This window comes from Mixophyes fleayi, chromosome 7 (genome assembly GCF_038048845.1).
Source record: "Mixophyes fleayi isolate aMixFle1 chromosome 7, aMixFle1.hap1, whole genome shotgun sequence".
Taxonomy (NCBI): domain Eukaryota; kingdom Metazoa; phylum Chordata; class Amphibia; order Anura; family Limnodynastidae; genus Mixophyes; species Mixophyes fleayi.
The window spans coordinates 143070172-143082531 of record NC_134408.1 but is presented as its reverse complement, the minus strand read 5'-3'; the positions used below and the strand labels follow the sequence as shown (position 1 = coordinate 143082531).

Genomic DNA, 12360 nt, shown 5'->3' with positions numbered 1-12360 from the left:
CTATCTTATTTCCTGGCGTTTTTGTTTTGTTTTTTTTTTGTTTTTTTTTTCCATATATCTTTACAGTCCAGTTGTGTAAATTTTCAGAATCAATAAAGACGCTTCAGGTAGATCAGGAAACAGCCTCTACAGCAGTACTGAGAATGATGTGAAGTATAATGAACCTCGGCCGTGGAGCAGTACAGACTCCGACAGCTCCATCCGAAACCTGAAGCCCGCTGTCACCAAAGCCAGCAGCTTCAGTGGGATTTCGGTCTTGACGAGAGGCGATAGTTCTGGAAGCAACAAAAGCACAGGCAGGCTTTCTAAAGCAGGTATCACCGGTGTGAGCAAGACAAACGGCTGCCAAGGCATTTTTTATTTATTTTATTATTTTTTATTTTTTTATTTTATTTTTTATCTTACATTTAAATTTTAATTTTTATATGCTTGAGTTTTCCTGTGTGCTTGCATTGAACGTGCCTTCATGCGTAATCTTGGCTCTGGGGTTTGGGAGACTGGCAGATAAAGAGCCCCCAAGCTGGCAGTGACACGGGACAAAATTGTCCTTAATCTACCCAGGCCACACCCCCTAATATGTTTGGACCATGATGCTATTTAATAAGAAACTCCACTTTTGCCCCCCCCCCCCAAAAAAAAAAAAATCTGCCCTGTCCTGTAAAAACAGGGACTGTTGGGGTGGAAGGGGGGATATTAAAGTCCATGGAGTAGATTTACTAAACTTCGGGTTTGAAAAAGTGGAGATGTTGCATATGGCAACCAATCAGATTCTATGTGTCATTTATTTAATACATTCTGCAAAATGATAGTTAGAATCTGATTGGTTGCTATAGGCAAACCCGCAGTTTAGTAAATATACCTCTATATTTAAATACATCTCTGTTTTTAATGTTTTAAAAGGGAGTACACTTTTTTCCTTTTTTTTTTAATTTGCATTCACCCAATTTATAGTAAAATTTACAAATGAACTTCACTGCTGGTATCTAGTAGAAATCTGAGCATATATTATGGTTGGTTCCTAGTGATATGCTTGTATCCAGGACAGATCAGTCAGCACAGCAAGTATCCAATGAATAGATCCCTTGCGTTCCTCTCCCCTATTCAGTATAATAGAACTAGTCCAGCAGACAAGTATACGGATATTCTGTTGACAAAACGTTTCATTGCTCGGTAGAGAACAAAAAGAATATCCGTGTTTACAGATCATTTTATTAATAGTGGGGGGGTTAAATAATTAACAAAATTCTTCTTTTAATATTCTATTTACTCTGTCACAAATTCACTAATCAATCTTTGTAGGTCTAATTGGGTATAGTAAAAAAAAAAACACATTTCCCCTGTCTGGAAACTTAGTTTAACAAACCACTAACACATGCTGGCTCTTGGTAAAGTTGCATGGCTTTGTAACGGATGCAGCGTGTGTCTGTAAAACAAACTAATAAATAATAATAATGAAGGTTTAGTGTAGTTTTTAGATGCACAATGTCACGGTAATGCTGTAAATATGAAAGGTTTGACCGTATTGTGTCATGTGTATTACCTTGGCTCTGCACTGCTGCAGAGCACTCGACACGTGTATATGTGGATAGGGTTGTAAGGACGTTCTCTGAACGCGTACGGCTGTGGATCTAGAACCTGGACGTAGGTTCTAGAACTGCCCATGTGATTAGTATAGCGTAGTTCATGTTGCTTCATGCTTTATGGCTTGCAGTGCTGCTTTCATGGCTTACCTTTGCATGCTGTGTACAATGTTCTTGTAGCGATGATACAGTGGTCCCACCAACTACTCGTAGTGCAGGCAGACCTTTTGTTTGTCGCGTCTCCAGTTCCTATGGAATTAATAGGCTGTGTATTGGCTCATTGAATAGCGGCCTCCATTGTGTGTAGGTGACCGGACTACTGTAGCACGGCTAGTTGCATGTCTTAGATTCTGCACCGCTCAGTGGCCAGAGGAGCAGGTGGCCCATTGCTGCTTCTGCCGTTCTGGCAGCTGAGAGGTTAATCTTTTGCCTATGTCTAATGTGCATGTCTTTGATCTGTAGGTTAAAAAAAATACATATATTTTTTTTTTTTTTTCCATTGCTCCTTTCCCGTAGGTTCAGAGTCTTCTAGTAGTGTAGGGTCATCCACTGGTTCTCTGTCACACACCCAGCAGCCTCTTCCAGTAACTGCTATAAACCAGCCTTCACATGGCACCGCTGCCGTCTATCCACCTGTCAGCACTAGTAATTCTCTTTCCTTTGATGGTGGCGTAAGTGGGCAGGTGGCACCATCTAGCACTAGCTTCTTTTTGCTGCCCCTGGAAGCCACCGGTATTCCACCCGGCAGTATTCTGATCAACCCGCAAACAGGTTTGTACTTGATGACAAGCGCTCTGTATTTCAAAGTTGTCATTGTGTGGTGTTTGTTACTTTGTGTTGACCTATAATGCAATGTTTGTGTTATTGATCTGTAATGTTTTTTTTTCTCTGTAAAGTTTAGTTTGCAGCGATCTGGTTGCAGAGTTATTTCATAGGTTGTGTTACCTCTTATCGGACTACTGACGTCAATCTAGTCATTATGCAGAGGAGCAATACCAGGTCTAGGGGAAGTTGTCCCTATGAAGCTAATTTTATATAGACACCCGAGTCTGGGCTCCTCTTATCATTGACTCCGCGGCTTACTGTGGGGATCGCACCTATTCCATTTGGCCATGCTTATGCCGGTGGTGTCATGGGATTTATTTATTTTTTGGGGATAATTTACCTTTTGGAACATCTCCCAAGTGTTCAGTGTTTTATATCATCTTCACAATGGAGGCATTGCCTGTAGTCAAATCATGCTAAAAGCTTTCTGCAAAAATTGAGGTTTGTTTAATAAAGGAATTCAAGGAGAACTCATGGTGAAACCCACAGCAGCCAATCGGATCTCTAGACTGATGACACGTGCCTGAAAGCTTAGATCTGATTGGTTGCTGTGGTTTACAGCTCTGCATTATTAAATAAACTCCATTGTGCCTGTTTAATGTTTTCACAAAATATGAAGTAACTTCTGATATGATAAACAATAGTCATGGGGGCATATTCAATTAGGTTCCCATTCCGCGTAACGCGCCGCAAAGTCAATCCACGGTACCACAATAACGTGGATTTTCGTGCGCACCCCATAGGGTTGCGTAGGAATATCCACGTTATTGCGGTACCGTATTACTGTCAATACTGCGCAGGTTCCGCGGTAATGCCAGAGACCTAATTGAATATGCCCCATAGAGTCTGATAAGGTCTTAAACAAATGGATTGTAGGATATCAACACTCGGTACAGTAAAAACACACTTGCTACATAAACAACAATAGATAATGATTGGTGGTTCTTAATCAGCAGATTTTTAAAGTCCCTGATTAAGAAACTTTTTTTGCTTGAGTAGGAATTCCAGTGGTCCAAGTTCGACCTACACAGATAGTGGTGGATCGATAACCAGGCCCCATACATATACATGCAATATCTGCCATTAACCAATTACAGACCCACTCTGCTTTAATGTAGAAGGGTAAACGTTTCAACTTGTTGTTCTTAAACGTTTTATTTCAATTTCCCTTCACTGTCATTGTCCCCACATACGTAACCACTGAGCAATGGAGGTTAATCTTCTGGTGTGCTAAGCTTTGTCATTAGAGGAGTGTTGTTTTGTTGAGTTATACAATCCTGCCATTACTTTATGTATCTGGAGGAAGAAGCACAGCAATGGGAGTACTCATCTGGTTCCTATAAAGATTCACTAGGTCTACATTGTATATAAACTATTAATATTGCCACATAAAAAAAAATTTGGCGCTGAAGGATGTAAATTCAGAGTATATTTCAAGTATAAGTCCCAATCGCAGCTGTGAAGGATTAGTGAGATCCTAAAAAATTAGCAATATAAAAAACATATACACAGCGCGAGGGTGGTGCAGGCGGTGCCGTCGCCCAGGGCGTAGCGCCAAGTGGGCGCAGCAGCCGCCCGCTACCTGCCTTCATACTTTCAGCCCTTAAGTTCCGCTGAAGGACTGAAGAAGAGAGAGAGGGAGAGATTAACTAACCAGCGCCCCCCATCTATGGAGAGGGAGGGGGAGGAGAAAGAGAGGTTAACTTACCAGAGTTTGATGCTTCACTCCACTGTCAGGAAGTTCGGCATTTGGAATGGCGAAAGTTAAGGACAAGCATCAAACTCTGGTAAGGTAATCTCCCCCTCCTTAGATGGGGGGCGCCGGTGCCCTGTCTCGTCCAGGGCACCAAAATGTATAGTTATGCCACTGCACAGTGCTGAGAGAGGCTATCACCCTATACAGATATTCGTGGAATACAGAATATAATAAAAACAAACACTTTATTATGTGAATGTCACAACAAAAAACAACAATTATGTCGTTTAATCGGTTTAAATAATTAATCGGTGCACTGATCTGACATCTCTCTATAACATGCTAATAACGGCTAATCAAAATGCAATCTTCACCTACTATATAAGCATTTAGATATTCCAATGTTGATCCTATGAGAGGGAAGTATAAAATGTGATTTCTAAGTGCAATGTTATAAAAATGGCTCTTGCATCAAAGAACAAGATTGATTGTGTGCTGATAAATTAGTATTTATACAGTGCATAACTGCATCCTTAAAATCTCACAACCTCCTCCTGTCTGACAAAAATACAGTTCTCTTCATAAACAAGACCTTTAAATATAGGTGATACTGTGAATGTTATTGGAGTTTTATTACAAAATGACTGCTAGTTTTTTGTTAAATTCCTTTTTCAAATGCATTTCTCATTTCATGGAATTTGTAAAAAAAAAAAAATGTGTAAAGTTTTTTTTGTTTTGGAGACAACTTAGATTCACTGGGTTATCACCCAGCTAAAATGTGTTTGTTGCTGGAGAATGTCTCATTAAAAAGTTAGAGGGAAACTGGAATCATTATGTAAATACTTTCATGGGTGCAATGTCTTCTAGCAGGCTGCAGGTGGTGCTGTTTGAGTTTGCTATCAATAGAGACATAGGGCCTGATTCATTAAGGATCTTAACTTGAGAAACTTCTTATTTCAGTCTCCTGGACAAAACCATGTTACAATGCAAGGGGTGCAAATTAGTTTTCTGTTTTGCACATAAGTTAAATACTAACTGTTTTTTCATGTAGCACACAAATATCAACTTTAAATTTCAGTGTACAAATAAGCTATCAAGTATTTGTGTGCTACATGATAAAACAGACAGTATTTAACTTATGTGCAAAACAGAATACTAATTTGCACCCCTTGCATTGTAACATGGTTTTGTCCAGGAGACTGAAATAGGGATCCTCTTCATTTAAGATCCTTAATGAATCGGGCCCATTGTTCCTTACAGGGATATATTTCTGTAAATTATATTTGATGTCTTAACAATGTACCTGTAATTTAAAAAAAAAAATGTAACCACCCCCTTTGGTTGTAATCCCAGCGCTACTAGTACCTCTCCCACTTCCCCCATCCCAACCCCCTCTACCTCCTCTCCCTATCTCCCATCTCTTCCCTCCCTCCCCCCCTTCTTGTTTTATAAAACCTAAAAATAAGAGGAGACCTCCTGTATACCCATATTTTATTGTTTATTATGCTGTTTTTATTTTGAAAAGGTAATGGCATGAAAAATAGAGTTTAAAAAAAATAGAATGTTACAAACAACTATTAAATTTATTTTTATTATGAATAAATTATTTTGAGAATGTTCTCGTTGGTGAACAATTATCCCTTTATAAAATGTTACATATTTACACACTGTGATGTAGTAGGACGTGTTTTTTTGCCCAGGATCTTGCACTGTTATATCCAGTCCACACAACATACCATCACCTTCAGTCTCTGCAGCAGCTCAAATGACCTTGATGTGTGGTCTTTCCACAGGGCAGCCATTTATAAACCCAGACGGCACTCCAGTTGTGTATAACCCTCCTGTGACTCAGCAACCGGTTAGGACCCAAGTGCCTGCACCCGCTCTCCCTCCGCCTCCCCCGCCCCCTCCGCCTCCCCCTGCACCCCCACAGCAAACTCCAAACCATATGATGCCGCAGGTACGTACCGAGCTGGGCTCTTCGCAGTGACCTCGCTCTCCTAGCTATTCTTTCTCTTTCCTAATAGATTTATTCTCATTTTATTGCTCACTTGTTACAAGACGACACATTGCATCAATGAATCCCATTGTACCATGTGCTGTGTACAGTCTCCTCTGTATAAATCATCAAATACCCTGCTATAAAGTAGTTTAAAACTTCCAATAGATAATTAAAAATTAATTTCTGCAGTGTGTACATATAAACTGTAAAACTAGATGTTAGATTTGTTTATTTTCTCTACGTACTAACTAGGTGTACGTAGCGGACCCACCTACCCCATCATTACATGACCACTGGATATGAACACAATACTGTACAATAATTTCCTTCTTTTAAAGCCTATATTTTCCTGTAATAAATGTCCGCGTAAGAACAAGGGAGAACACACTGTAGACTCAGACCTAGTACAGAGATGTTTGCAGTAAATTGTCAGCTCTTTGACATGGTAACAGCCATAAAGAAAGTTTTCAGGAGAGGCGGAGATGTAAGCAATCATTTTCCTGCAGTGTATCCTTAGGGAGCGATGTAACCATCATTAAACTCTTGTTATGGGGTCTGTCCATTACACAGTAACCAGCAGGCTGAGACCCAGATTACACCAAGATGTAACTGCACCCTCGTGGGCTCAGTCAGTGCTCGCTGTACCTCCTTGTGCTCGCATGAAGTTAAGCTAGTTATATGCTTTTTATAACACTTTGTGAAAAAAATACTGTACAGGAAAAACTTTTTTTTTGTTTTTCCTTAATATATCTCTGCCACACTCTGATCAGCTTTTCCAGTTCGCACATCCTATGTGCAGTCATATTATATATAGTCCCTATGTTTCAGCCACATTGTGTCCCAGTGTCTAGGCAAACGATGTACAGTTATTAGTAACTGCCCAGGTTAGATAGCCCCATGTTCATCCATATAGTCCAAAAACCCACACATTATTTTGTCCAATATTAGATTTCCTCTCTTGTGTACTGTCCTCCTTCCCCACAGTGGGTCGTCGTATTCACACGTCAACCCCCTGCCTCACTCCCCATGGCCACCTTAAATTCAGCTGCCCAAATACATAGCTCTCGGACGTGCACACAAGCAAATACAAAGACCGTTTTGCACATTAATTTATCTACATAACCCTTAGTTTGCCTATTCCTAAATCTGTGATTTGTTTGAAATTATTTGTATACACTTCTATATGTTATACATCTATACATTGTAAGTAGTGATGTCATGATTATTAGAGAACCTTGTTTTATTATAAGGTGTAATCTTGAGTACATTATAATGACATTAAAGTAACTTGCAGTCATAGAATTTCTCTGTTTATAATGTACTCTAGGGCAGTGGATCCCCAATTTTCTCAGTTTGAGGCACCCTTAGGGTCCCCATAATTTTATCAAGGCACCGCTACACCTTAATAATTACCAAGTAGTCCCCCCCCCCCCCCCCCGCCTTTCTAACCACCAGCCCTGGCCGTGGCACCCCTGTGAGATCGCCGTGGTATCCAGTTTGTGGGAACCACTGCTGTAGGGGATTATTCTGTATAATTTGGAAGGTTATAAAATGAACACTGGAACAGTGTTACTTAGTCGCTCTGAATCCTGCACAATGTCATAGTCAAAATGTCAAGTAGGCATCAGAGCTTTCAGTCACATTGTACAGTCTCAGTAAAAATGTGTGAAATGTCCCCATGTGTAATATTAATAACAGTTGCAATTATTGATTGGTTGTTTTTGTTCCAACAATATCCCCAATTATAAGTTTTGTTTTTTAAATCTGTGACGATTTTAAAAAGGAGTTTCTGTTGGGAAATAGATCTTTTTAATGTTCATACACATATAGAAAAAAATCAAAAACCTTAAGAGATCCTGGAAATTGAACGTAATCTTGTTAATGAATGTGCTGTCTTGCATCTATCAGAGGTGAACATGGCATTAACGCACCTCAGTGATGGGCTATAGATTGGTGCTCAAAGTACCAACGTCATGTACCGGACCTATTCATGTCTTTCTCCAACCAAGACAACGTCAAGGATCTGTCTGTTTTCCATTAGGTTATGCCCCTCCGAAAATCTGACCTGTTAGGAGTTATGCAGGCAAAAGAAAATGCATAAAACTACATATAGGGTTGGTCCAGTATATTATACTGATCGTACGTTCCTCATAGTGATCAATAGATCAGAACCCTGAGGTTAGTCAATAAAGTGTACAATGGGCAACTTGGCCTTTGCACATAACCTTAACAAGGTGAATGCATGCTAATAGGCTGCAAATACTGAAGTCATTAAGGTGTGCTTAAAGACTTGATCTTATAATGGGAGCGCTCTCCCATTGTGATGTCCTATTCAGGTATGAAATGTCTGTTTGTCTTCACAATGGACTCTCATCCACCCATTATAAGGATCACTGCTCCGGCATCTTCTGACCTGTGCTATTGTTGTCCTCTTTTCCGAGTCTCTTTAGTGTGACTTTCTCTAACAGCCGCATTCCCCCCTCCTCCTCCTCCTCTACCCCCAGTCTGAATTTGTCATGCGTGATCCCTGTAGTGGAAGTTATGAGTAAGCATAAATGAATTACCGCTAGCAGTGTGACACGCTGAGTATCAAATGACCGCCCTATGCAGTAAGAATTAAATCCACACTCGGGAGCATCTGCTGTAAAGTGAAGGAGCTGAGCAGTTTTGAGCAGCTGTTGAAAAATATTTGTGCGATAAAATCTCAGATTTCAGCCAGGAAGTTGGATTCGCCCACGGTCTTTATCAGACAGGATCAGCTCCAGACATTAGACGTGTTTGACTTGGACTCTTAAACACTAATCACTTCTGAACATGTATCAACTATTAATGTTTATTTCACATAGCTGAATCTCATTAATCTGAACCAGATATAGACTATTTTATGCAGCTTAAATATAAGTATATCACAAACGGATATAGTAGTTATTGGCTTATTTAAAAAAAATGTAATCTATATGAAAAACGCCAAACAATGCTGCTCATTAGATTGAGAAGAATTACACTTGACTGCTATACATCCATATAATAATATAAATACATCGCAGCTTTGCAAACAAAAGAACTTACCAGCAAAGGCATGTTCATACTATACAATACAGTAACAAAGGGGGTAATGAAATACAAGTTTTTGCTATAAGAGAGTGACTTATAGCAGATATAGCTTTAATGAGGCAATAATCAAATTATTGGTTGTAAAAGAATAAATAAAAAAAATGGTAGACTCCAAAACCAAGAGATTTTTGTTAATGGAAAACTTGGCTCAATCTTGTATATGATCAATATGAAAATCATATTTATTATAGAAATATTACCACTGAAAACAGATTTAATTATTTACGCTCCTATTACATCCCCACCCCCATAATGAAGGGATTGGCCATACCTGATTGAACAGGTACCACACAGTCCAGTGCTTGAGTAGAACAGTTCATCGTCATCCCCATCTATTTATATAGCGCCACTAATTCCGCAGCCCTGTACAGAGAACTCGCTCACATCCGTCCCTGCCCCATTGGGACTTACAGTCTAAATTCCCCTAACACACACACACACACACACACACACACACACACACACTCGCGCAAACACGGGGAGAACATACAAGCTCCACACAGATAAGGCCATGGTCAGGAATTGAATCCAGTTACAGGTAAACGCAGCTGTTAGACCCAGAACACATTATTCAGACCAATTACTAACCTGCCTCTGCCGAGCATGCAATCTAACTTCCTACCAAAGGCCACCATGCTGCCAGTATTACCTGTGTGTCTTTGGACTGTGGGAGGAAACTGCATTTCAGCTGGATTTCCTCAGATTGTTGCAGAGCGTTTAGAATCCTTCTGTGGTGCCAAACAGGCTCTTTCTCTACTAGCCATATAATTCCTCAAAGAGATCCATCCCGGCCTCAGGTAGCATTTATGACTACTGTGCCATACCACCGTGCCACCCATTATTAACACAGACTATTAGCTGTATGCCATTAATTTTTTTTTTTTTTTTTACAGATATGTAATGTGTGTAATATATGTATTCATGGCCAAATATACTTGTATTGTATTTCAAGATTATGTGAAGGGTGCATCCATTTTATGTACTGAACCTATCTTTGCAGCCAAAGCATTCACTCAGTACTAGTAGGTTTCCTTCAGGTACTTTGAGGAGGCAGCCATTGTGGACCTCCTCTCCATTGGTGAATTCTTTGGCTGCATGTTTGTGGATGCTGGCTCCGCCCACAAAATGGCTGCCTCTGTGTGTGGGGGATGGGCGCACTGAGTCCGTTTTAAGTGTTTTCCATTTCTGTTTTTCCTGTCTTATTAACAGTTTGTTTTAACTGTTACTCCTTCAGCCTATCCGGTCTCTGCTGTCGTCTTCGCAACCTGTTCAGTACCCAGCCGTCTCTTATCCACCCCCGCTCCTGCAAGTCTCCCCCACTCAGCAGTACACTGTGGTACTTTTCTTCTGCTCTATTCTGTGTGTGCATTGTTGTAATCTCCGTACATGTGGTGTGTGTGTCCCTATAACTGCATGCTTGGTACACGAATACCCACAGATTAAAATGCCAAATACACCTCTTGAAGCCATCTATGCACCGAATAAAACAAGGTCATCAAAATAAATTTATAATGATACTTTTAGTTTAACACTCTATAGGACACGTTTAATGCCAAATGAGCTTAATACACAAATAATACTGTTCTGCACTGCTAATTTTTTATTTATTTTTTTAAAAACTTACATGTTGTTGAATAGTTGCTAAGCATTTGCCATGGAGGCAGCTAAGCCTTTAGGTTAATTAAGTCAGTTGTTTAAGAATGGCAAATCTATCTATATATGTGAGAGTCCCTTTGCAATGTCACTGCGGGTATCTGTTATGTAGCCGAGCGCTGTTATCCTTTGTAACTCTCCATGCTAAGCTCGTAATGTCTCCCGTCGTCTGCCCTTCGCTGGGTCCTACCACCTACACAGCGTGACATCTGTTATATTTGTTAATATCCCAGAGAAGGCAGCCTATTAATTCACTTAGAAGTTGCACCTCACTGCATGAAAGTCAGGTCAAACAAATTATATATATATATATATATTTAAGCAAATAATTTCACTGCCGTGTTATTTCATATTACTATTGCATGCATATACTTTTGGGACATAGGATTGGCTGTCTTGAATAAACAATCTGAATTGTAAAGGGCAGGGTACCTAATTCCGACAGTGGAGCGGTCGGCGCTTAACCTGTAACTTCCATTGTGCTCACCGGTTGACAACGTCAATAGTGTGATTGGCGACATTAATAGAGCAACGCTGTCTGGTTCAGGCTATAGCCGCCGGACGCGGTGGCATTGTTCTAGTGTTGGCAGTGTGGTTGGCAATATTGGGAGTGTCACCAATCACTCTATCGACATTGTCAACCTGTCGGAACAATGGAAGTGTCGGCAGGTTAAGTGCCGACTTTTCCAGCGTGTGAATTACGGCCGCCATCGGTTTTATGTACTGGCCCTTATTAAGCTCCATTACATGAGCCACATGTGAGGGGTTACCAAAGTTTTGTCCTTAATTTATACAGAACCTCTTTAACCTGCTTATAACAAGCCCCAGTTTATTACATTGGGCTGGAGGCGCTGTATGAATGGCCAACTGCGCTGTCCAGTGGATTGCTCTATCGTAAATTACATTTTTCATATTTTTAGCTTATTTATTCTTCTATAATGGAAATAAAATAGTCTAAGGTGATCTCAAAAGATCCCCACCTGTCCCGAAAAGAAATACAATCTAAAATTTAATTGCATGGACTAGGAAATAGAAATTATACCTATTTAAACTCATAAAAATTTGGTCTTGTCATGACGGGTGAAAACTTGTCTCTCTTGAAGGGCATGTTGGTATTTCGTATAGTTGTACGACCCCTCTGCAAATTGTACTAAATACCTTGCCCAAGCCCCCCATCCCTCTTCCCCAAGTCTTTGAGATTTTACATTGGACTTTCGATTCCTTTACGTACCACACGGATATGCTCTGTGAATAGTTGTCTGCAAGTGTCTGCTGTGTTGTATCCAAGGCAATGAAACTCTGTAGACAATCTAAGACACAAAATGTATTTTGCAGTAGCTGAGCATCACGTTGCACAGTAATAACATAGAATTTGATGGCAGAAAAGAACCTACCGGTACATATTTTTGTTTTCCATTATTACCCTTTCTGTAGAAGGTCCTCCTTTACCTTTCAGTCCCTGCGTGCAATGTCTGTGTGTTCCTTGTGCA

The 12360-nt window shown here is 40.2% G+C and overlaps 1 protein-coding gene across 1 annotated transcript in view; it reads left to right on the top strand.

Moving 5' to 3' along the window:
* Positions 1-12360, top strand: part of R3HDM1 (R3H domain containing 1) — a 255260-nt gene that overhangs the window by 55924 nt on the left and 186976 nt on the right. The window contains 4 exon segments of the mRNA XM_075180952.1: positions 88-314; positions 2097-2351; positions 5895-6061; positions 10452-10553. Coding sequence (XP_075037053.1) covers positions 88-314; positions 2097-2351; positions 5895-6061; positions 10452-10553 — 751 coding nt within the window.